The 27,415-nt window shown below is 39.7% G+C and overlaps 1 protein-coding gene across 2 annotated transcripts in view; it reads right to left on the bottom strand.

Annotated features, from left to right (window-relative positions):
* PPP3CA (protein phosphatase 3 catalytic subunit alpha) overlaps positions 1-27,415 on the bottom strand; it is a 325,865-nt gene that overhangs the window by 143,123 nt on the left and 155,327 nt on the right. For both annotated transcript variants that reach the window (XM_059376542.1, XM_059376531.1), the window contains exon 2: positions 21,582-21,782. In XM_059376542.1, coding sequence (XP_059232525.1) covers positions 21,582-21,782 — 201 coding nt within the window. The remainder of the gene's footprint in view (positions 1-21,581; positions 21,783-27,415) is intronic.

Consider the following 27,415-nt stretch of genomic DNA (forward strand, 5'->3'; position numbering starts at 1 on the left):
TCTAGTTCATCTGCTAAGTAGCTGAATATTCTTGTAATGGGACAAACCTCTGCAAGCCTCAGTTTCTTCCAGGGTTGAAGGAGAAGTTTAGCTGAGCGGGCATTTCTCAACTCTGTTTCCATATGGCCTTTGTCTGGTCACAGGGAAGGGAGGTAATCATCTTTTTGTAACCAGGGGCCTCTCGGTTTTTTAGTTAAGTTTTGTAAAACAGTTCATTAAAAAAGACTTGGGTCATTAACAAACAGTTTGGAAGTCAATGAGCTGAATGATCTCTGAGTTTTTAAGCTTTTCTGACATTTTATGACTCTATTAAATACTTGTGTTTTCAGCAATAAGGTTGGCTTCTTTCAGCCTGACTTGTTTAATAGTCATGCTTTTAAAATGTGAACCTGAAAGATTTCTTTTGAAGAAAATGAAGCCACCAAACCACCTGGTGGATTAACTTTTTCCACTAAGATATCACAAAATTAGTTAGGGTTGGGCAATAAGTCTCTGAAGAGTCAAGGCTTTAGGTACGTTTGATTTCTAAGAAGAAACTTCAATGTCCTTCGGTATTTATGTATTCTGGTAATCTGGCTTAAATCTTTTCTAAAGCAGTTTCTTGAATTAAGCACAGCATTTCCTTCCAACAACATGTGAAGGCCATAAGTATTGTGGCCTAAGAATGACTTAGGCTGAGAGGAACAGAAGTATGTGTGCTCAAGTCTAAATAAGAGATTAGACATCATTTGCAGTATGGAAGAGAAGCTGATGGGCGCCAGCTCATGTCTACTTCTTGATCTAAAATAACATAAACAGACAAGCACTCTACGTCTGGGGAAAATGAGACCCTCAGCTGGCCAAGAAGAGTGAGGTGGGGGGAAGGGCACAATGCCCGCAGTCAGTTACAATAGCTTAATCACATAGCACTTACTATGTGCCAGACAGTGCTTGAAAAGCTTTACAGGTACTGATTTACTTAATCCCCACAACAATTCTGGGAGCTCAACACTGAAGCACAGAGAGTGTACATGACCTGAACAGCCAGCCACAGAGCTGAGAGGTGACAGGGCCCGGAGGTGACCGGAGCTGGGATTTGAACCAGGCACCCTGTGGCCTGAGAAGGGGACTTATTTGTGAAAAGGGAATGGAGGGCTAGGGCCAGATTTAAAGCCCTGGCAAATACTGAGAGACATGAAAAAGATCTAAGAAGTCCATAATAATGGAAGAAATGGAGATGGGAATGCCCTGGAAGCAAAGATTAAAACACAGCCTGAAGACAGGAAACACAGACTTCTGAGAAGAAGGTGGTCTGAGACTCCCCTTCTTTTTGAAGCTGCACAAATCTGCAGGGGCCTACAGAGGAGAAGAGCCTTTCTTCTGAGTAATAAAGGGGGACCTCGAGGTGATAGCTAAAACGGAGATTTAGGAGCCTGGCTGTGGCAGACTCCTGGGAAACTGTAACAACCGATTTTCACTGAATAAAAGAAGTGACATCCAGGTAATTCTGGCACCTCGCCGTCTGGCTCATATTCTCCAGAGAAAACCAACACACGGCAGGTGAGGCGCCTGGCTCCAGGGTTATCCCAGCTGATTACGGAGCAGTCCGCCATTCTTCCCACCACACTACTTGCCTTGCTTTTATCCCTAATGTTCCCTCCAGATTTAGTACTTTTTATGATTCTATTTGTGTATTTGCTAAAGAAGGAGTATCCAGAGCACAAAAGGAGTTCAAGCTGTCTATGGCATGCACACATCGAGAACTTTCTAATTCCACAGCTGTACACCATATTAAAAGATGCATATGCCTGAACCTGCCCCAAATGCTAGATGAGAAGGAAGAAACTGAGAAGTAATCGTCATTGGTACATGAAACACTTTCTATTTTCTATTTTCAAATTGACAGAGCTGGCCAGGAAGGAACCTCTGCAGGAAAGGGGCAAAATGTTGTTTGCTCTTTAGGCACAAATAGAATGAATAAGGTTGATTCTACCACACCATGGAGTAAGTTTGGGAAACTAAAACATGCTATTTTATTCCATTTTCCACAGGAAACAGAGAATGGAGATCTGTGGTAGGCTCCCATTAGCATTATGCGGTCTCCACAAAACCCAACTTTCTCAAGTCTGAAGACATTTAAAGGTAATTATGGGGGAAGATGAGGGAAACATTTCCAGCAGTTAAATAAGGATAGTCATGGAATGGACAAACAGCACGCCTCGCAGGTCATTACCTGTGCCCTGCTGCCAACTATGATGTAAGAAGCAGAAGAAAACTCCAGGTCAAGGACAAAATGAGAAGGACATTAAGGGCTTACTCTATTTAAAGGTTAGTAGGGAAAAGTGAGTTAATATGTGATCTACAGGCTAGGAACGAGCAGAAAAACTCAAATCTACCACTGAAGAATAAATACTAAAGTGCACTAAATGTATATAAATGTATATTCAAGTCTAATAAAGGCAACAGAAATTAAACTGCAAAAGTAACACTAAACATGCTACAGAAGTAATCATCAACATTCTCCATTGTTATTCAGAAGCAAACACGTAACAGAACAAAGAGGGCAGTGGGACACTGAGGCAGGGAATGGGGTTTTGTGCCTGACTCAGCACTAACCAGCAGTGAACGACCTTACCAGACCAGTGCCCTTCAGCTTCCTGATCCCTGAGGCTGGGAGCTGAAGTTATCTCTAAATCTCTTCCAAAAACAAAATTAAGATGGCTGTTCACAACAGGAAAACGATCACGGGAAAAAAATTTATATCTATTTTTTCAAAGTCAAGAATTTAATAATAGGGATTGATATGGCCAGCAATCAGATCTATGAGCAAATCTTAAATCCTTAAAGGAATAAAGGATGTGTTCATTAAGTTATTTCTATTACTTATATACAACCACTATAAAAACCCCTCCACCCCTCAAAAAACAAACAAAAACCAACAACGAAATGGAGTAAGAGAGGTCAACATTCCATAAAACATCAGTAGCTATATTGATTAGAGGAGGACTGTTTCTCTACTTACATAACTTCTGGCATCATATATATTGGGCTTTTCCCCCACACCAACCAATCTCCAACCCCAGAGAACCACATTTTTGACAGACTTGGTTACAAAGTTGGGAGTTCCCACAACCCCTCCCTCCCACACCCCTCAATGTTGGGCAGAGACTCAGAGAAACATTTACTTATATTTACTGGTTTATAGAATGAATATTATAAAGGATACAGATGAATAGTCAGAGGAAGAGGCATGTGACAAGGTATGGAAGGATCTTCTGTTCGTGTAGAGTTGGGGTGCACTGCTGTCTTGGCATGTACTTGTGTTAAAAAACCCAGAAGTTCTCCAAACCCCATAATTTAGACATCTTTATGGAGGCTTCATCACACAGGCATGATAGATTATTAACTCAACCTACTGTCCTTCTCCTCTCCCCTAGAAGATGGAGGTGGAACCCCTGAAGCCCTCCAGGAGCCCACTCAGAGTTGTTTCATTAGAACAAAAGTTGCTCCTATCACCCAGGAAACCGCAAGCTATTTAGCAGTGCTCTGTGAGATGATCCTCTAACGCCCATGACTCAGGGAGCTACATGGGCTTTAGGAGCTCTGTGTCAGAAACTGGGGGTGGGAACCAAATATGTATTTCTCCTTATGTCATAGTGACATATCAGAGTTTATTGCTTAAAATTACAAATCCCTTCCCTTTTCACAATGCCTTTTTTACACAGCTACCATAAAATCATTCAAATTAAAAAGCAGCCGATTTACTCGTTATTTATATTAGAAAAGCATAAAGCATATACTTGAAGAAGACAAAGTATTTTGGTGAAAGAGCCCTTCTATGTTTTAAAGAATTAAACAAACAAACAAACAAATAAAATGCCATGTGGGGAAGGGCAGGGAAGCTTCAGCTATAACACAGATGATGTTCCTAATGACAGAAGTCATGCTGGTTATTGAAGAACTCACGAAAAAAAAACAGTGGTTCTGAAATGGTTAGGAAACCATCCTATGGTGGGAAAGCGAAATCACACAATAACAGAAGTTGAGGTTATCTGCCGCTTTGACACAGAGATGTTTTGAAAGGGTGGCAGGAGGAAGCCCTGAGAAGGTTAATGAAGTATCTATCTAATCAAGATATTCACTTTGAAGTCCTGTAATAGGTACTTGGAGTAAGAAATATACTCATAGAATCAACACTAAAAAGGGCTTTGAGATCACCGCGAACCATCTGCTCATGAATTGCAGGAAGAAACTGCTGTCGGAATGTGCAGCCACCTCCCCGGATTCCTGATTCATGGTCCTGTACTCTTTCTCACCGCTTTCAGACAATAGTTTTCACCACTATCATCATTTTTATCTTCCTTTTCCTGTTACGCTCAGAAAAAGGTATTCTTTCAGTGGAATAATGACAAGAAGATCTAAACAAAACCACTATCCTACTCGCAACCCAAACAAACGTCAAGGAACTCATCTGTGAGTCAGATGAAAAGTGCAATTCGGGGACTAAGAAAGCACACAAAACAAAACACAACAAGGGACGCGTTTATATAAGTTCTCTGAGTGGAATTTTTGAATTTTCGATCATGAATTATTTTAATGAATTCTGATTTGTACCAAAAGGGCAAATAGGAAGTAGGCACTGAACAAATCAGCAAATGTTGATGTTTCTTTTTTTTTTTCTTTAACTTTTTGTCTGTAGGTCTTCTTTTTATTTTATTTTTTTTTAAGATTTTATTTATTTATTTGTCAGAGAGAGAGAAAGAGCACAAGCAAGTCCAACAGCAGGCAGAGCAGGCAGAGCAGGCAGAGGGAGAAGCAGGCTCCCCACTGAGCAAGGAGCCAATGCAGGACTCCATCCCAGAACCCTGGGATCATGACCTAAGCCGAAGGCAGATACTTAACCAGCTGAGCCACCTAGGTTTCCCAAATGTTTGATGTTTCTTACCAAAAATGATTGTTAACATTTAGTAGACAAAACAGCATGATCCCTACAAGCATATCATGGTCCAGCGTAGGATGCTCCATACAGAAAAACATATTTTTCAGGGGTGCCTGGGTGTCTCAGTCGTTAAGTGTCTGCCTTTGGCTCAGGTCATGATTCCAGGGTCCTGGGATGGAGCCCCACCTCAGGCTCCCTGCTTGGTCGGGGGTGTGATTCTCCTTCTCCCACTCTCCCTGCTTGTGTTCCCTCTCTCTCTCTCTCTGGGTGTATCAGATAAATAAATAAATAAATAATCTTTAAAAATTTAAAAAAAAATACATTTTTTTCTTTTCTTACTAAATATTAGCATAGGTATCCATCTATGTACAGAAGATTTGGGAGTCTAAGTGCGTATACGACAGTGTTCATGGTAATAAATGATAATTTTCATTCCTTGAGATCCTCTCACATCCCAGGCATTGCATGAGGACTTTTTCTTATGTTACCTCAAGTTTCACAGCGGTGTAAGATAGAAATTATTTCAACCATCTGCAAGATGAGTAAAGGGAGAGGGAGGCGTTAGGTAACTTGTCAGCAGCAGGATTAAAACTTATTTGATTCCAAAACGTATTTGATTCCGAAGCCAATGGTCTTTCCGTGAGGTGGAAAACCTTCATCCTGGCAGCGCTCTCATGACACACAGAATGCAGACATTACGGGGGGTGGGGGGGAACACCTGGAACACAAGGGTGAACACATCCATGCTCCACTGCAGTTTCACTTTTTTTTTTTTTAAGATTTTATTCATTTGACCGACAGAGATCACAAGTAGGCAGCGAGGCAGGCAGAGAGAGAGAAAGGGAAGCAGGCTCCCTGCTGAGCAGAGAGCCCAATGCGGGGCTCAATTCCAGGACCCTGGGACCATGACCTGAGCCGAAAGCAGAGGCTTTAACTCATTGAGCCACCCAGGTGCCCCTGCAATTTCACTTTCTATACACATGTTCAAATTTTATTTTTTTGCCAGGAGTATGGTGAAGATTTAACAGCTTTCACATTAGGCCTCACTTAAACAGAAAATCAAAATCTGGTTGAAAAGAAAGTTAATGTTTACATTTTTAAAGATGTATTTAAAATCTCGACCAGCACTGACCCTTAAAATAATGTATACTACCAGACAAATACAGTCACACTGTCTCCTATTGACCTCTACCGGACAGACTGTTGGTACACAGCTCCCTTTCCAGTGGGCTTAGTGGACTCTGCCCAGATTCCTTGCTTGCTGGGCGACAACCCTTCTTCCCATTCCCTCCATCATTTGAAACTGGACAATTGCCCATCAGGAGTCAACCCCCAAACCTATTCCAGTGTATCTTTGCAATAATCATGTCTGTTTCCATCAGAATGTTACAACCAGTCCCTTTCCTGAAACAGGCATTTGTCATTACACTTACCTAGCCATCACTAAATGCAACCATAAGACTCCCAAGCAGCTTCCGGTCCCTATCATGTTCCTCAGCTCAATGGAAAGGTCCCATTAGCCTTCCTGGTCTGGTTCCTCAGACTCAACCCAACTACACATGAACTATGTCTGCCAAGTCTTTTCCCCATCCCCAAAATTCACATTCTCTAGTGACCCTCACCTAAGACAGAATTAATTCTATGACTAGCCCCTCATGATTCTTACTCTGTGGAAACCAAGTCATTTGGAAAACTGGACCAGATCTTGCTGACCTGCTGCTTTTCCCAATCTCTTCATCATACCCAGTTTTCTTCCATTCTTCGACTAGCTCTAAAATAAAAACCCACTCCTTTCAGTTCACCTGTCTCTCACTGTGGAAACCAAAAAGGTGCCCAGGGCATCATAGATTCCCTTGTAGGTGATCTCAGTTCCTGTGGAGATGTTTAGAAAATACAGCTACAGAATTGGGCCTAAGTCCCATCCACAACCTCATTGCTTTTGGGGAAAGGTTTGTTACCTTTTGGATACCATCGAAAAGAATCCATTGCCTGGATGAAAAAGTTTGATTCAATAACAGAGTCATATTCGTTGTTGAAACAGTTAGTCTTGTTCTTGGACAACATCACTACTGGCCTCGAATCTATGACTTGCTAATTAGGAGAAACCCAGTACACTGTCCTCAATGACTGTATCACTCTGGACATGGAGTTGAACTGACTACAGCACTTTTGTCTCACTAATCTAACTCATGCCTTTGTAGTAATCAGGAAGATTCCAGAGACAAATGAAGAAATTCCTTGCATTGCTATCACCATGCTGTCACTGCTGAGAAAAGATGACAGGTTCTAGGCTTCTGGTAGACCCATGAAAGCCTGTGAAATTGGGCATATAGATTGATTCGCCTCTAATCTCTGCCTTTCTGTTTATTTTTATAGGTATCTCTCTTACTAAATGTCTCCAGGTTACAAAGTAGAGCAATTATCACCAAGTCTCAATAGATGATTCAGTTGGTCCTTAATGAACAGAAGGTGACCAAATGAAAAATGGACTTATGTTATTGAGAGAGAAAAAGAATGTGTCTTCTCTCCTTGAACAAAAGGAGGGACTGGCAAAGATTCTTTCTTTTTTTTTTTTTTTTACAGATTTTATTTATTTATTCAACAGGCAGAGATCATAGTAGGCAGAGAGGCAGAGTGAGAGGGGGAAAAGGCTCCCCGCTGAGCAGAGAGCCTGATGTGGAGCTAGATCCCAGGACCCTGGGATCATGAACCGAGCTGAAGGCTGAGGCTTTAACCCACTGAGCTACCCAGGTGCCCCAAAGACTCTCTTTCTGACCAAACTTTAGACAGGCTCCTCTGAGGCTTCTTTCCTCCAGGCCTCATCCTTTGGACCATGTCTTTAGCTTGCCTGTCCAGTGGTACTAAGAATCCCCTTATCCTTGATATCTGAACACCCTGGCCTGCCTTGAGCAAGAATCTCTGTACCCTTGAAATCTCCTCTTAGTAATTTTCCATCCACAGACTTCCTTGCCTCACTCTTTGGCTATCAATTCCTACTTGTCCTTATATTCTGAACAGAGCTCAGCTCTCTACTGGTCTCTTTCCCCATTTGCAATAGTTTAGGAATAAAATGTTTGTTTGTTTGTTTGTTCACCACTTTAACTGGTATCTGGCTTTGGTTCTCTTTGACATATGGTATCAACACATGGTATGTGATCATGTTAAGGTCATAGGGAATATTATAAACTTTATAAGTTGAGGTCATGCATCGCTTCATTTAATAAATGTTAATGAATGTCTACCATGACACAGTCACTGTGTTACATGGTAAGGATAAAATGGTGAACAAAAGCAGACAAGGGGTCAGCCCTCATGAAATTGATAGTCTAGTGAGGAAGAGAAAGTTCAATGTAATGATCACACAAATAACATAATATTGCTATGATAAATATTTTGAGGAAAAAGTACATGGTACTATATGAACTAGTGAGGGAAGGCATCCCTGAAGACTAACAAAGTGACAGTTAAGCTGAAATCTCACTATTCAAGATTATTGAATGTGTGTATGGGGGTGAAGGATATTCTGGAAAGAAGAAAGAGCATGTGTCAAGTCTCTTATTGAAAAGGAAAGTGGTAACAGAGTTGAACTGAAAGAATGCCATTGTGGACAGGTCACAGAAAATAGAGGTAATGAGGGAACCAGGTATTAGATGAGACTGAAGATATTTATGGACAATGGAACACTCAAGACTTTCTAAACCATCCTAGGATTTACAACTTGATGCTTGACAATTGGACACCATTGTATGTGTGTATTTAGCACAGTGTTTGTACCAGGGTAAATGTTCAATGAATGAAAACCTTAAAAATATTTGAATCATCTTAATATGTCAATGTATGGTATTTGTCTTTTGTGTAGCATACACTGACTTACACATAATACAAATACCACTTATCATTGATTTTGGCTCTAGGGTGGCCAGTGGAAGAGAACAAAAAAAAACATTAAAACAAAACAAAACAAAACAAAAACAAAAACCAAAAAACACTGGAAATCCCAGTCACATTTATCTGATTTAAATGTCAGAGAGCAATCTACAGTTGCATATTACATAGGAAATGTAAAATCTAGATAATGTGCACTTTGTTGGTAGTTCCATGAACTGTTATTTAAAAAGTCAATCACAAATTTGAAACGAAAATGTGGTTGTGTCAAATGATATTCAGCTGTCAAATATGGAAAATTACCACTTGACTCGGGATGCCTGAGCAAGACCCACCCTCCCATATTTGAATTACTTCCAATTTCAAAAGATAACTTAATACCTCACATTTCACAGGATTTTTTAAAAATTTTTTTCATTCCCTCTTTTTTTAAAAATAAAGTTTGTTTATTAATTAATTTATTTATTTATTTATTTTTAGTATTCTCTATCCCCAATGTGGGGCTTGAAATTACAACCTCGAGACCGAGTCCCATGCTTTTCTGACTGAGCCTGCCAGGTACCACATTATTCCTTCCTTCTACTTAAGGTCCTGACTATGGACAAAAAGTATGTTCACAAATGCAAAATGTATTTTTCCTTAATTAAAATTGAAACTCATTTGCAATTTAGAAAGGATGAGGGGTGGGAAGCCATCAGCAGGAGGATCTGTCTGCTCCCTCCTGAATTCCACAGCCTTCTCAGTATTGACCTATTCCATGAAAGGAGAAGCATGATGCCTGCTACAAAATCCAGATGAGCAATCAGGAGCTCTCTGGGCTTCCAATCACCCAACACTAGAAGAGAACCGATGGCTGGCATATTAGCTGCACAACAACAATAACCACCATGACAAGAATGGATGTAGCAATAATAACCACCCAGCTACTGTTTACTGGGCACTTAGCTGTGGCTGCAGCATTTCACGTTATTGGAAGCAACAGGCATGAGACTAATACCCCATCTCTTCAAAGATCAGGAAGCTGGGGTTTCCAGAGGTGAAACAAGCTGCCCAGTGGTATAAAGCTAGAAAACTGCAGATCCAGAATGCAAATCTAGAGATCCATAATTTTTTTTTTAAAGACTTTATGTAAGCAAGTAAGGGGAGTGGGAAGAGGGAGAAGCAGTGAGCTTCCCAGTGAGCAGGGAGTTTGATGTGGGGCTCGATCCCAGGACCCTGGGATCATGACCTGAGCCGAAGGCAGACGCTTAATGACTGAGCCATCCAGGTGTCCCAAGATCCATAATTTTTAACCCCGATACCACATAGGGTGAAAGTGAAGTTATTGGCACGTGGTCATTAGTCAATGGCACTGTCCTGAGAGGGACCTCAGGTGATCGGCCCAGCAGAGATTAAATCACACTTCCTTTTCTCACCTCTTCTCATTCCATCCTTTTTTTCTTTTCTTTTCTCTCTTTTATTTTTTTCTCCCCCAGATAAACTGGCTGAACCAGAAGTTTGAGTATAATCTGAGAATGCTGAACAGCCCACAGAGGGAAAAGATTCTATAAATAGCCTCACTGCCACCATGCCCCCAATAAACTAAGCTAAGGAGCCACAACTCATATAAAACAGCTCCCAAAATACAAAACAAAATAAAACAAAAATCTCTCTTTTTTTTTTTTTTTGGACATTTCCTCAAGTCAGGTTCTTAAGTGGAATGGATATTTCACATCAATAATGCAGACAATTAACTTTCCAAATTTTCACCTAGCTTTGATATATATTTAATAAGTATCACCAGCTTATCTCTTGAAGAAGGCGAAGAAAGCAGTCGTTAAGATTAAGCTAAGATCCACCTTTGAAGGAATTGGCCTTTAATGTTTAAAACATGAGGGAGAGAATTTTAAACGAATAATCTGTTTCATGTTTAGAATTATCTGGTAATCTCCTATTCGTCACATGATATCCAAATACCCAATCTGAAATACTACTTGAAAATAAAATGAAAAGCATATGTAATTAGGATCTTAAAGGAGATGCTGAATATCTACAAATTTCTGTGAGCTCAAGTCTGTGAGCTCTGCGTTCCTAACATTGGAGCCTGATTTTCAAAGTCAGTGTTGTTTTAAGAAAGAATCAGATTAGGCTAATAAAGACCAAGGCACAGAGGCATATTACTTTGAGAAAACAGAAAGTAAGGTACAAAAGATCCTTTGTTTGAAATGAAAACAGACGTCTTTGCAAGTCATTTCAACAAATATTCACCTTCATAAGCAATGAAGGATAAAGACTCCGATGGCAGTGAAAAGCACAGCTCGATGTATCGAATGCATACCACCAGATGGCATCTCAAATCAGAGAGCACGGGCGGAGATCATGTCAACAGCTGCGTCTCTGAAGTGGAATCAAATTCATGAATTCCACATCAATTTCTTAAGAGCAAAACATCAGACTTTAATCACAAAACCCAAAGTACACAACAATAATACTGTCGTGAATATAACAAAGAATATGAATCCGGAAAGAAAGGCACTGTGAATCAAGCAGTATCTTGTCATCGATTATTATTAAAACAAACAAAAACTACAAATGGAGTCTTCACAGAAAAAGAAGGTCTGGTTAATAATTTTATCTTTCCTTAAATTTTACCTACAGTTGTCCTTCCCATAAATCCTCATTTTACTCTTTCACCGGGCTTTGTTCATTGTAAATAAGAAACAAGACAATTCAGAAGACAGTATTAGAAGAAAAAAAAATTAAGAAAAGCTTAAAGAAAGAGAAAAAGAGGTCAAGTTTCTTTTTGCCTACATATAAGACTCTCATGAAGTTGAAGTTCAAAAGCCTTGGTGTCCAAACTCTAAATATCTTAAGGAACAGAATGAAACACTGCCTCTGTGTCTAAAACTGGCTAATACACGGACCACAAGATCAACTGTGAACAGAAATTAATTACAGGAAAGCATATTATACACCAAACTGAAGTCAAACAGTGACCAAATGATAGCAGGAATTTAAATTTTGTTTAGAATATTAAAATAGGATGCTGTTTCATAAAAATCTCTGAAAAAGATTTGATTACCCCCTAGATGTGGGGTTGGTTTGTTGGTTTTCTCTTTTCATATAATCCATAAAATCCTATTTCTACAAACCACATTGTATGAGAAGTGTCATTTTTATATGATAAAGGCAACTTAAAGGAGACTTGTTATCAGTTTGTAATTTACTCTTGTATTTATATATATATATAATTTGTATATATATAATACATATTATATATATATATCAGTGTTTAATATTAAAAAATAAACATTGAACTTTTGATAGCTTTTGGGATTTTTTTGTGGGTTTTTTCTGTGTGATTTTTTGTGTTGTTTTTTTTTTTTTTACCTCTCCAACAGATGGACTCATGTCTCAAAGCTCTCCATGGACTTTCATGTTACTGCAAGAGACAGTGCTCACGCAGTGATGCTGGTGGAGAGCTGGACCCGCAGACAAAAAACAAGCCAGGACAGAACTGCCTACCGGCCTTCTCTCAGGGAATGTATCTTAACACTGGCAAGAGTATACGTATGAAACCATTTAATATTTTAAATAATACATTTTATATGCCAAGATAGTCATTTTAAATAGCGCTAAAACTAAAGTTAAAGCTGCCTCAAAACTTAATATTATTTTCCCCTTACTGATCCACTAAACAAACCACAGATTATTCTATAAGAAGCTACTTCTGACAAGTTCATCTATTTTATTTCTCCAATATCTTGTATGTCCAAATATTCCACTTAAGACACAAACAGACAAATAGCTATGGAGGAGAAAAGAACAGAATAAAAAGATAACAGTCACTTAAATGATTACACTGACACACACGGAAACAGACATATCCATACACATACACGGATGTGAACTCTGTTTTGGAGGTGACTGTATGCTTCTATTATTTTCATAATTTACTATGTGCAAATCAGCAGTGCATTTACATTAAATGTATTTTGAAATAGAGGAACATCCAAAAAACCATAACAAAAAATCTATATCCTCAGATGTTAACGTTTAATTAGGATAACAGCATGAAACGATGAAAAAAATCAGTACAATATTGTTAAATGCCATACTATATGACTACTCCCAGAATTAATAATTCCAGGGACCTGTATCATCCAAATAAAATGGGAATAGATGCAGTTGAACTGTCTGGGCTTTAATACCAGTTCTGGCACCTTCTAGAAGGGTAAACTTAGATATGACACCCCACTGAGCTTCAGTTTCTTCATTTGTAAAATGGAGCTGATAATAGTGCTTCCTTCACAGGGCCGGGTGAAAACACGAGTTAGAAAATCCAGTGTTTATAACAATAATGTAAAGCAAGAAATTAAATATTAGCCTTACAACAAAATAACCCATTAATTCATTCACCAAAAAGCAATAAAAAAACAATTACCATCTACCATGACCATAGTTTCATATACCCAAAAAAAAGCATTCTTACTAAGTTGAAAACGATAACTGCATTCTGGACCAACAAAAAGTCTGTCATAAACCAGAACCAGTCTGTGACCAGCATTCGGGAATGTCCATTAAAACCTAGAAACATTACTGGCCCACAAGAACATAAAATCAGTAGTGTTTGAAATTATTAGGGACACTTGGGTGAGAAAATGTAACATGAGATGAGACTGGAAACATGGATATAATCCGCCTCGACAAAAGGAAGAGCATCTATATTTTTCCCTGCAGATACCCAGGAAAAATGTTCTTTCCTCATCTGGAAGAATTCTGGTATTATCTGAAACTCTACTTCTCTTCAAGCCCTAGTAATACTGACTACAATATATTAATACATTTCAACTTTCTACAAAGCAATCAGAATATTATTACTCCAAGGGATAACTTTCAGGTTTAAGGATAATAATTTTAGGGATTTTCATCTTCCTATCAAAACAACTACAGATAGGATGTTTGGGTGGCTCAGTTGTTAAGCATCTGCCTTTGGCTCTGGTCATGATCCCGCGGTCCTGGGATTGAGCCCCAGATCAGGGTCTCTGCCCAGTGGGGAGTCTGCTTCTCCCTCTCCCTCTGCCTGCTGCTCCCAGTGCTTGTGCTCTCTCTCCTCTCTCTCTCTCTCTCTCTCTGACAAATAAATAAAATGTTTTAAAAAAAGGAAGGAAAAAAGAAAACAGCTCCAGGCATCACCTTACCAGTGGTGCTTAAACACTATTTGTGAGAAGTACCGGTTTAAGGCAAACTGAAAAGGACAGGGTATGCTGCATCTTAAAGCAAAATATCTGTTCGTGGTAATTATGATGTAAGTGTAATGACTGTCAAATGTTTCCTTTCGATGGTGTTACATGTTTACTGAGGTCAACAGATTATTACTGACTCATTCGTTACGAGTGCTGGAGGACTATGGCTCAGCTATTCTTAATATAATACTCCATTCATTACCAAACAATTCACATAAAGATGCTTTTGATCTTGATGCTTTTTCTCCCCCTTTATTAACTGTCCCAGCCATAGTTTTCTATACAGTCCACTCTCAAAGAGCTTGTGAGAGCTCTTTTCACTGAGAAAAACTGTACAGATAAACTCTGTACGCCAAATACACTAAGCACTATTGTTTTGTCTCCCCACCTTTGCATTACAGCAACACATTTTTATTTAAAATAAAACCAATCATGATCAACAACCAAAATAATTTATTTCTTTCTATTTCTTGAGAACCTTTAATAGCACTCTTAGCATTTTTTTTTTCAGTAATAAGCAAGAACAAATTTTGTGAAAGAAACTGAAAATGCCTGATTTTTAAAAATCTTATACAGAGGCAGAAAACCGCATGTCATACAGTGTGATAAGGAAGCAGGAGGTACCTGAATGGTGCCTGCTCAAAACAAGGTTTTCGGCTTACTAGCCAGGAGACCTCAGACCAGTCACTTAAACCAGTGGTTCCCACAGTGAGGTCCCAGATCAAGGGTATCATCTGCACCTGGGAAGCTCTTAGAAATTCAAATTCTCAGGCCCACCCCCAGACCTACCAAATCAGAAACTCTGGAGGTGCAGCTTGGCAACCCGTGTTTTAATAAAGTCCTTCAGGTGATTCTGATCCGTGCTCAATTTTGAGAAACATGAACTCAGACTGCTGAAACTCCCTTCTCTCTTGCTTAAGATGGTTTTCCTAAAACCAGCCTTGCCAAACCAGAGAGGCAAACGCGTCATGGGAAAGGACTCTGGCTCACATGCTGTGACCTTTTATCAACATTATCTTTTTTCTTTTTTCTTTTTTTTAATCAAGAGTCAAAACTAAGGAGAATAAGGACTTCAAAATGATGCGCTCCGGCCACAGGCCCGGGCTGAAATGTGCTGACTGCCAGCAGTGGGCCGGGTACCAAAACAGGCCTCTGGCTGAAGGGAAGGCCCTCGAGATTTGGCCACTGAAATCTAAGTGGGCAAAATGCCCCAGAAGTAATATTTTATCCCCATATAAACTAAGGCCGCGTTAGGCTTTGATAGTGACAAATGACAGTAGGAGGAGAGTAAACACTGATCTTTTAGGTCTCAAAAGACACTGGATTCTTATCCCCACTTAACTCTCCCCAGAGTAAAGGCATGGGGAATTCTCCTAATTGACGTCAGCTGCTGTAAGGGAAGGAATGCCATGACCTTAAACTTGGCCACTGGTCCACTCTCACATCCAGGAACAAAGCCAGAGGGCTCTCCTGGCAACTGCCTGACATGCTAAATGGCAGACACAGCCACTAAGGGAATCCTTTTGCTGCCCCAGGGACAAATCCCCCCCTGCAGGAAACAGAGGAACTGGAGAGATTAGCAGTTTGCCCGGCTGACACAGGCCTATCCCCTCCGCCCAAAGAGCAGCAAATGAGTTCTAAATCACTGGATTCAAAACCTAAGCTTCTGGTCTGCTTTGCTTTACAAATGAGGGTAATGTTCTCTGCTCCCTCGAAGGGAAAACAGGAAAGTATGAAAACTTCAAGAAGAAATGTAGGAAATTGGATCCTTGCATAAACCACCTAACTTATTCAAGTAGTAGTCCTTGTGGACTGACTTTCAAGTACAAACTATCAGATGTTTTAAGATTAGTATTAATTATCATTTTTTAAAAGACCTGTAATCAAAATCATATCCAAATCCCCTACCCTGCCAAAGGCATCGTCTTGGCTTCTCTGGGAGAATATGATAGGTTCCTAACCAAAGCCTCTCCCCAGAGTTCCTTCCCACTCCATTCCACTCACCTCCTCCAGGATGTGATTCTAGTCACACACATGATTATGTAAGTCCCTGCTCAAAGACCCCTAGACTCTCCAGTGCCTACAGAACAGTATCGGAATGTCTCAGCGCTGCCTACCAGGGGCTCGTTCCCAACCCGGACCTTCCAACCTCAGTCTCCCCCAACCCTCACCCCTTCTGAGACCGTGGCTTCCCACAGCAAACCTCCAAAACCAAGTCTTACCACTTCACCAAAAACAAACAAACAGACAAACACAAAAAACACAAAACGCCGTTACCTTTGATATGCCATTGACTCTGCTCAAAATATCCTTCACAGAGTAAAATTTTACTCCTCAGATGTGATCCAGTTCAAATACCATGAAATCTGTGGAACCTTTGACCTCCCTGCATTCCTTTTTCTGAGTTCCCACACTAAGTTCGTGGCATCTTCATTACAGTTCTTAACAAATAATACAATAATTATGTGCTTTTGTGGACTCCCTGACCAGACCTTGAGTATTCTGGTCAAGGACGAGACCTCCTGTACTTATCCTCCACAGCTCCTGACCTTCTAAAGGAGTTCTCAATCCCTAATCAAGATAGTTAGGATCCTGGCTATTTAACTGTTTTTTTTTTTTTGTATTTTTTTTTAATTTTATTTATTTATTTGACAGGGAGAGATTACAAGTAGGCAGAGAGGCAGGCAGAGAGAGAGAGGAGGAAACAGGCTCCCTGCTGAGCAGAGAGCCCTATGCGGGACTCGATCCCAGGACCCTGAGATCATGACCTGAGCCGAAGGCAGCGGCTTAACCCACTGAGCCACCCAGGCGCCCTTAACTGTTTCTTTTACTTAAGACAGAACATAACAATCAGTGGGCAGTGTCAGGCAGGAAAACTTTAGCCATTTGGAAGATAGGAAAACGTTCTGGATTTAAATTAGCTATATCCAGTTTGGTACTTCTTAATTTGCTTGAATAGATCTAGATTATATATTGTATAATCCATAGTTTGATATCTCTGGCCAAAAATATCAGTTTTCCTCATCTTGTTCTGAGCCCCCTGAGAGCAGAGACGACATCTGATTCATCTCTGTATAACCCACACCACCTGTACAAGATAAATATTCAATAAATATTCATTAAATTGAATTCCCAAAATGAACTGGATCTTGGTCCAGGCCACTTCAAGAGAACATTGGAGATGGGGTACCTTTAACAACAAACAGTTCTGGAAGCTGGTAAGTCCAAGATCAAGGTGCTGGTATATATTTAGTGTTTGATGGGGACCCTATTCTGGTTTATAGGGATCATCTTACTGTATCCTCAGGTGGAGGAGAGAGAGAGAGCTCTCATCGCTTCCTCTTCTCAAACCTGCAATAATCCCATCATGGGGGCTCCAACCCCATGACCTCATTTAACCCTAATTACTTCCCTAAGGCCCACCTCCAAATGCCATCATATTAGGGATTAGTGCATCAGCATCTGAATATTGAGGTGCGAGGGCATGAACATTCAGTCCATAGTAAGTGGCCACACTGACCTCTGGCTACCTATCCCATTTGTACGTTACAAGTAAACAAAGATAAACTCAACTGAATTTTCCTAAAAGAATTGGAGAAGGAAATTTTAGGAATTTTCCTAAAAGAATCAGAGAAGGAAAATGTCTCCAACACAGAAATACATTCTTCAAATTAAATCTCTGAAACAGCTAACATTCTAATGAGGCAAGTTAGTTCAGAGAAAAAAGCAAAACATGCCTCATACCTTCCTTGTCTTGATTGCGGACCCCTGGCTAATGGTCACCTCTACGCCCCTGAGGAGGCCACTGGTTGATCTGAATCTAACCTCTAACCCCCTGAAGGGCAAGGTACACAGTGCATTATCTCCTCCCAAAGGGACACACCCAAAAGGCCAGGTTGGGACTAGGCAGCTTCCCAGTTCTTCTTCCCCCAAATAAAATGTACAGCATTTTAAGGGTAAAGAAAATCTGAAATAACTATAAACCTTTCACTATCTTATAAACACTTCAAGTGGGGGAAGGTGATTTGGGCAACTTGGTTCATTTAAACATGAAAGACCTGCTCAAGAAATGAAATGTCCAGATTTCAAATAACTTGAATACTAATTTCTAGGTTTTTCTCAAAACTGGGGCAAACCATCGCACAGATATTAGCAAGGCTTTTTTCTAAACATTTGTGAGCAAAACAGTTTTATGGATAAAAACTGGGAGTGGGGAGGACTAGAGGGAAAGTGGGGGAGGGCTTTTGTGTGTAACTACAAAATACTTGTCATTTGTTTCATTTTGAGAGTTTATAGAACTATCCCACTTAAAGGTGAATTCCACACAAGAAGTTACCAGTTTCTACCAGGACTCACTCACCTCATCGTTTTCAGGAACTTCACATATGCAGGTGAGAGATTATTTTTAATACCACTTGGATATCACCAAGTTGTCAGGCTTCAGGCTTTTCCAGCACATTAAAAGTCCTTGCTTCTTTCCTCTTAACCTTTATCACAGGTTCTCATTTGTATATTATACCTTTCATTCTCATTGCGTATATATCATTTGTATATCATATAAAATAATATCTCTATATTATTTTCCTTCTCCCCTTCCTCTTCTACTTCCTTCTTCTACCACTTCTTCCTTCTCCTCTGAACTGAGTTTTCCATCTTTTCTAAGGGTGGAGTTCTGATCCACATAAAGAATACTCTATCCCGAAGATTTTTAAGTGTCAACTATGACTTGTACTGCATAGCTTAGTATCAGTAAAAAAAGGACAACCTTACTGATTCAGTCATCTAAGCAACAAATATTCTCAATTTAAAAATACATGGGGAGCCTGAGTGGCTCAGTCAATTAACCAACTGACTCTTAATTTTGGCTCAAGTAATGATCTCATGGTTATGAAATAGAGCCCATCCTGCCAGGCCCCACACTCAGGGGGGAGTCTGCTTGGGATTCTCTCTCCCTCTCCCTTGCTCTCTGCCCAACTCTCTCTCTCTCTCTCTCAAAACAAACAAACAACAACAACAAAATATTTAAAAATGCACATTACACTGCTAGCTCAGACTCTTATGAGAATTATCTTAAAATAAAAGGCATTGTAATATTGTCTGATCAACATATCCTGATTTCATTTTGCATTTTTGCAGGTTTCAGCTTTTGCTCAGAAACTCATGGGCTGGGATATGAAACTATAAATCTAGCTTTATGGTGAATTACATGCAAAAGGTTTTTTCCTTTTTCCCTTTTACCCAAATGTTAAAATATTTTTTTTCTCTTCTCTTTTTTTCTATTCCCATTTTCACTATAACTCCACATCCTTATGTTCTCAGAAAAGAGAAAAAGAGATCACTACAATGGAATCTACAAGAGGTTCCTTGGGATTCTGCTTCTGTTATGAAATATAAACATTCCTCTAGAGAAAAGCTTTTCCTGCTTGGATTATATTTCACTAGTTCTACATATTCTGTGATGTCTCCGTAGCTGCTTCTGTCACTATCTAAAAAGCTTTGGGTTTTAGCTTCCCCTGGGAATGTTATACATGACTGAGTCCTGATTTCTAAAGTCTCTTCATAGCTATACTCCAAACTCTGTCAAACTGTCTGCTGGTATCTCACTAGAAAGAACCAAGTGTGATCTGTACTGAACATGGGGGCAATTAGTCCATGGGCTCCAGAAGGTTTCTAGGATAAAACATCCTAAATCTGACTCTTCCAGAATCTTCTCTGTGTGTTCTTTCAGCACAGGACCTAATCAAAAAGAAAAGCTGACTGCATCCCAGAAAATATATTGCCCTAAATATCTATTTTACATGTTTTGTTAAGTGATAATTATCACCTCCATTACCACCTACTGGGCTCATTAGTGAACTTAACATGAATTCTTCATTGCAAGTCACACATTATCATGTGAAATAAAAAATAAACTCAAAATACCAAGCCATTCATTCTTAACAAAAACAAGCTTAATGATAAATATGTCATTTACCTAATATTTTATCATTAATTTATAAGTGGAATTTATGACCAAGTCTTACAGTAGTTTTTTTGTTTGTTTGTTTTGGTTTGTTTTTTTGTTTTATTTTTTGCTGGTGGCTTCTACACTTATATCTGGATACCAAACAAATTTAGCATTTTAGTATCTAAGAAAGTAAAGAATATTGACATTGGTTTTGTCTTGTTTTTACAGTGTGTAGGAATTGGAGATAATAAAGCAAGACTCCATTTGAACACATGGAAAATGGGGTTCACAGTGATACACACAGAGTGAATCCATGGCTTGCTTTACTCAACACTGGCCAAAACTGAGTTAACACCATCAGAGCTAATTTCCCCTGCTGCCTGGTCCCAAACACATTCATTATATTTTTTGAATTACAAACAAGAAAAATTGCATTACCAACCAAAAATAAAACATCAAGATTGTCAATTTCTTTGGAATAAGAACCGTTAAGGACATTTTGACCAAGGAAGGTCTGGTCTGGTATTCTAGAGAGCTTATTTTTCTCTTAACAATAATACTTAAATATACCTTTGAAGGCCAATCATTATGCAAGTAATAAAGATTTGGAAGAAGCAATCAGTAGTATATGTGAAATATTTTAAAATACCCCCCTTTATTATGAAAAGGACAAAATCTTATGTCTAATTTTTTTTCCTTTGCCAGAATGATAATAATTAAGGAGACAACAAAAAATTTTTAGCCTTTCCAAAAAAAAGAAGAAGAAGAAGAAGAAAGAAAGAGAAAAAAAACTTACAAGTTTAGAAACTCTATAAAGGATAGATCAAAAGTCTCTAATATTTGATCCACTACACCATACAACATTGTTTTGGGCAATATTTAATTTTGATGGACTAAGAGAGGTTATACTTATATACAAAAATGTGTTTCTGCCCGTAAGAAGTAACAGAGCAAAAAAAAAAACTCAAAGTGAAGACATTTTCTAGACACAAAATACCATAAGAAGGCATGAAATTTGGCCTCTTCCTAAACTTCAGTGGTTCTCAAATTTGAATGTGTACTGGAATTTCCTAGAGGACTTGATGAAACAGAAATGGCCTCAGCCCAGAAAATAAGATTCAGTCATTCGGGGCAGGGCCTAAGAATTTACATTTTAATACTTTCAGAGGGATGAGATGATAATGCTAGTCTGGGGACCACATTTTGAGAACAACGGCTTTAACTCCGTCACTTTCTCAACCACTGTGGATGTCTTGGTGTACCTTGTCCAATCTCTCCCAACAAATGTTTTGTGTCCTCTGTGCCAGATAGTATTTCCACCAACAAACAAGATCAGCTCCAAAGTAAAGTATTACTTCAGAATACCTTCCTCACCTCTGAACTGTACAACACTTTTCAGAGCATCATCATCTTACAGATATTTAATACATGAAATTAAAAAATAGTTATATCTGTATCATAGCTTTACTCCCTCATGTAAAAACTTGACAGTTAAAGAGTAAGATGAAAAAGGTATTTGAAGACTCCTTGGTATCTACGATTTTTTGATTTGGTGCTAAGAACAAAGTGTGACTACAAGTGGGCAGTCTCCATCCTCCGGACTTACCTGTGACTGGTGCATCAATATCCAGCAAATTTTTTTCCTGTCGGAGAATTGAAGCCCCTTCTGTTATTATTCTCAATGCGACGCTCTCTTCCAGCCTGCCCTCCTTCATGAGATGGGCCTTTAAGATATCCACACGGGGTTTCCCATCGTTATCAAACACTTCTTTTGCTGTAAGCCGGTGACTTGGAGGAAATGGGACAGCTGAAAAAGAAAACGTCAAATTATTCCATTAGCCAAACCCCATAAAAATTCAATAATAGCTACCAAATATCTCCCTCTATTACTAACACCTATTGGAGTATTTTAAAAGTTCCCACATTAAAATAAAATCAAGGGTTGTCAAGAATGGAAGACTGCTTTCTTTCTTTGATTCCAGATTTGACTGCTGAAAGAAAATTTACATTGCATCTAGAAGACCCTGATTAAGTTAATAAAAAGAGAGGGAGATGTTTCTGTTAGGAAATAATTCTACAAAAGACAATAGTTTCTACACATCCAACCATAACTAACACGGAAGGAGATGTGTCTCCACTGGGAAAAGGTCTCCCAGACCAGATTTGGCCCTCCAAAGAAAGTCACACCTCTGAGTAAACTTACTGACTCAGTGTTTAAGGAGAGAGCAGAAATCTAAGAGCAAAAAGGCAAAAAATGCACTGAACATTAAACAGGGAATCGGGATTCATGTGCGCGTATAACAGAGGATTATCTCAAACAGTGAAGGACAATACAGTTTCAGGGAGGAGACACAGATATTTAGGGATATGATATAATAACAGACACAACTGACTGCTCAGACCCGGAACCAAACATTCTTTCTTTCACCCACACCCCCATAACTTAACAGTAAGAAGCTCTCTGAGAGCTACTGTCACTCTTTACATCTGCGAATACATTGACTCACTCATTCAGCTAAGGATATTCACTAAACCTCTACAATGTACCAAGACATCCAAAGGTCCATGGTTAGAGATGGTATCACAAAGGTTAAATTTCTGATAAATGGCCAATAAGCCCCTTCTGTGAGGGTGAGTCATTGTCTATTTTACATGAGGAGTCATTATTGGAAAACAACTCAGACCTCTTAGAAATATCTAGAAGGACCATAAACACAGTTTCATGAACCTTTCAGCTGTCATGTGCATTATACCATATGCACAAGAACATCTCCATACGATGGTTCCTCTCTTAGAAAGAACATTTGATATTCAGGAATAAACCTTGCCTCCTAACTTCCTGAAATCGTCTCTCACAGGAGCAAGATTTACAGTAGAGCAATAGCAAAAAAATGTGTGCACTCTAGTAGCATAGATTTGCTATCCAAGAGAAATTACAAGTACTTGAAAAGAAAAATCAGGATGTAAACCTATACTAATGGATGCAACTTGATTCTCTTAATAATCCAAGCATATCTAGTTAACTATGCAGCCAAAACGAATCGGCAGAAGTACGTTCAGTGGAGAAGCATGAGGCTTTTGTGGTCAGATGAACCCGGGAGCAAACCTTGGCTCTGTACACCCACCAGTTTTATGACCTTGGGCAAGGGAAATCACCTCCTTTGGCTTCAGTTGCCTCACCTGTAGATTGGGGATTACATCTCTCGGAGCATTGTTATAATAACTCAAGTACGTAGAAACACCCAGAGCTAACATTTATAGAATGTTTCCTTTATGCCAGGTTTCGTTCGGGTAATAAAGTCAGACACAACAGGAAAGCTGTGAGATGAGTAAGATGTATGCACGTGTGTTTACATATCAGTGTTCTTAGTCCTCACAGCATTACTGTGGGGAAAAACCTGAGGCTTAAAAATATTAAGCACTTTGCCCAAGACAATCGCCTAGCGATTTCTATGTCGACCCAACGAGTATAAACTCCAGCAGTTCGATGCTAGAATAGCTGTGTCAACAAGGACACTACACTGCTTCTCAAAAAAAAACTTAGGACAGTGCTTAGTAATCGTAAAGTCAGGAGGAAATCACTTTTTAGAATTGCAATTCTAACAAATTCTGGGAGACGTTTTTATCTTATGAAGACCACATTTGTTTTCAAAATTATTTGGGGCAGCTCAGGGTAGCACAGATCTAGAATACAAAACCATTATGTAAATTAAAATACAAAATGCATAGTGTACAATAAGAGCTAAGGCAAGAAGAATCAAACAAGGAGGAGAAAAAAATGAGGAATTTAGCGGCGCCTGGGTGGCTCAGTGAGTTAAGCCTCTGCCTTCGGCTCGGGTCATGATCTCAGGGTCCTGGGATAGAGCCCCGCATCAGGCTCTCTGCTCAGTAGGGAGCCTGCTTCCCCCTCTCTCTCTGCCTGCCTCTCTGCCTACTTGTGATCTCTGTCTGTCAAATAAATAAATAAAATCTTTTTTAAAAATGAGGAATTTAGGTCATTAGACTTCAGGCATTTGGGGGTAAAATTGCTCGTTTTGTTTCTTTGTCTTCCCTGCTTTTTCTTACGTAACAGATATGCTTATGAAGAAAACATGGCAACATTCCACATTTCCATGGCCACATTTCTGTTTTCTGTTTTTTGTTTTTTTTTTTTAGTGTGGGTCTTTATGTATGGTTTGAAATTAGAAAATATCTTACCTGGTAACTCCTCAAGATCTCCCACACATAGGACAGGGTTGGAAAGGAAGAAACTTCAAAAGGACACCTGGGGTAAGGCAAAGAGCCGATTTTTTTTTTTCTCTTTTCAGTGATTTCCTAAGGTAAGAGCTGGGCAACTATGAAGGTTGAAGTGACTGTGCACAACAGTACAAGATTCCTAGGAGCACAAAAGGATAGGGGACTGGTTTACTGTCAGGCATATGAAGGCTGTGGGATACCCGTGCACTAGCTGGCCTTATTACACTTAAGACACATGAAAGGGTTAAACCTGAAAGAACTGAAGTATTGAGGAAGGTGAGAGGCAAAAGAAGAGCACCCTGAGAGGCATCACCTTCATGAATTAGACTTTGTCCAAGTCCCTAGGCTCTCTCCAACGCCAAGTTCACTGCAGTAACAGATGCTCCCTCTTTGAGGCCGATCTTCTACCTTCCAGTAATGGCTAATCCTGGGTAACTGGCTAAGGTGAAGCCACCTGCTCTGACATAGAGGAGCTGGTTCCAAATAAACAGGAGCAGGAAAGAGAGGAAAAAGGCCAACCAGAGGGCTCTGTTTCCAGCTGGATGATAAGAACACTGATGAGATGGGGCCCTTTACCGGTTAAACAGATGGCAAGGTCCCTAGGGATCCAAGATGCACAGCGATGATGCTGAAGTTGGAATGCAGAGATGCTGGAAGCCAGAGAGGAGTTTTCTGGGACAAAACATACAAGTGGGCTAATATTTGTGTATCTGTGCCCCCGTTGGCTTCATAAAGAAAATACCAGCCTTACAAAGGTCACAATTTATTTGCTTTCTCTGTTCACCTGGCATCCTACACACAGACATGTGCCAAATACTGAGCAAAAACTACTTAGACCAAAGACTCCAATGTGCATAGAAAACCTATCTTTCATTAATTGTAAAAATGGCTACACTTGATATAGTAAAATTGGATTTTCCCTCCCCTCCATTGTTTTGAGTATTATAAGTTGCTTTCATTGCTACATGAGCAGGCCAGGACTGAAGGAGCTGAGTCTGTACATCTAATAAAATTAAGAAATAACTGTTGATATTTGGCTGACTCTTCCCAACCAATTTTTTTATAACTGCCTACTAAGTATGGAATATGGTGTTCTAATAGTCTCCTCAGAAGTATCCTAAATGTAGATAGAAACCCTCTCAGCTTTCTCCGCTTCACAACTACCACTCAATGTCACTCTTTTTTCCTCAAATATGATAGCAAAGTAGATAAAATTTGGGAGATATACATCCTCAACTGATTCCTAACATAAGTCACAGCTTTAAAAGCAAACAACATACTGGACCAGGAGTGAGTTCCCGTGTCAATAGCTGTGGAAATCTGGCAGCTACTGATTTCCAGTGAACAGAACATGATCTTGTATCTTTATTTCCTATTTGTTGATGCTACCAGAGAGTTCGTCTACCTGATTCAGAGAAAGGTTACTAGTCAAGGAACCAAAATCACATGTATCCAATATTGGCATCCATAGAATGATACTAAAGTTGTTGTCAACTATTCATTCATCAGAAACACATTCCAAGTCAGAAAAACTGGGACGCCAGCATAATTCTAGCCCTAGGTTCTGGCTAACAAGGGGGACCCCACCTCTGAATGAGTCAGGGGTCTCCTTCTGTGATTTGGGTTGCATCAGTTTTAGATGACCATGATGTGTCCTGGTAACCAGAAGTGATATGCTCTCATTCTGGGGGAGATCTAGATATGTAAGACTTCTGTTCCTCAAATCTGAGCCACATTATCCACAATTAAAGAGACTCCTAGGGGCACCTGGGTGGCTCAGTGGTTTAAGCATCTGCCTTCGGCTCAGGTCATGATCCCAGCATCCTGGCATCGAGCCCCACATCAGCCTCCCTGCTCGACGGGAAGCCTGCTTCTCCCTTTCCAGCTTCCTCTGCTTGTATTACCTCTCTTACTGTCTCTCTCTCTCTGTCAAATAAAAAAAAAAAAAAAAATCTAAAAGGAAAGGGGGGGGGGGGGACTCCTACTATTCGATGGGAAACACCCTAAGGTCCCTGTCACGGTGATACCTTCACTGGAAAAAGAGCAGCATAACTGCTACCTGACCTCTTCCAGGAATGGTCTCATATATGCTGACAAGAAAGAATCACGGATAAAAAAGACATTTAGCGGACGCCTGGGTGGCTCAGTTGGTTGGACGACTGCCTTCAGCTCAGGTCATGATCCTGGAGTCCTGGGATCGAGTCCCACATCAGGCTCCCAGCTCCATGGGAAGTCTGCTTCTCCCTCTGACCTTCTCCTTGCTCATGTTCTCTCTCACTGTCTCTCTTTCAAATAAATAAATAAAATCTTTAAAAAAAAAAAAAAAAAGACATTTAGCCTAGAGATTTTTTTCAAACCTTTGTTTTCCTTCATTTTTATTTACTCAAAAAAAAAAAAAAAAAGACACCTGAAGTATATTGAAAGGAAAAAGAATTTAATGCAGCTCACTTTCAGCCTCTCTTCTTCCCTGTGATGACTGTTGGGGCAATTAGAACTCTCTCAGTTCAGACTGACTCCTGACCCCCTCACATTAAGAGGAAACCAAAGTCCAGAGAGAGGATAAGTGAATTGTCCAGGGTCACAGGATTAGTCATTGGCAAAACCACTAACTTTAGGTCTCCTGGTTTGGATTCCAGCACTTTTCCAAGTCTGCTCTGTCCAATTGAGTAGCAACAACTACTGGCTACTGAATGCTTGAAAAGTGACTGGTGTTGGTGGGCTCAGCCCAAACTGAGACGGGCCGCAAGCCTACGATGTGCACTGGATTTACAACACTTGATACAAGAGAAAATAAGAAATGCAAAATATCTCATTAATATTTTTATGTTCACTACATGTTGAAATAAGGTTCAGGATATATTGGGCTAAATACGATTTATTAAAATGAATTTCTCCTCTCCTCATTTTTTAATATGGATACTAGAACACTTAAAATTGCATAAATCCTTTGTTCTACATTATTATGGACCATGATGCAGCCTTCACAACCAGGAACCAAGAACAGGGGGAGTGGAAATTGTATTCTGTAATTGTTCTTCTTTTTCACATTTAGCTCCTACAGTACTTCAAACTATCTCAAACTGATTGCACACTGGAATCCCTTTTAAAAAGAAATGATGCTGGGGCGCCTGGGTGGCTCAGTGGTTAAGCCGCTGCCTTCGGCTCAGGTCATGATCCCAGGGTCCTGGGATCGAGCCCCGCATC

Source organism: Mustela nigripes, chromosome 1, assembly GCF_022355385.1.
Source record: "Mustela nigripes isolate SB6536 chromosome 1, MUSNIG.SB6536, whole genome shotgun sequence".
NCBI lineage: Eukaryota > Metazoa > Chordata > Mammalia > Carnivora > Mustelidae > Mustela > Mustela nigripes.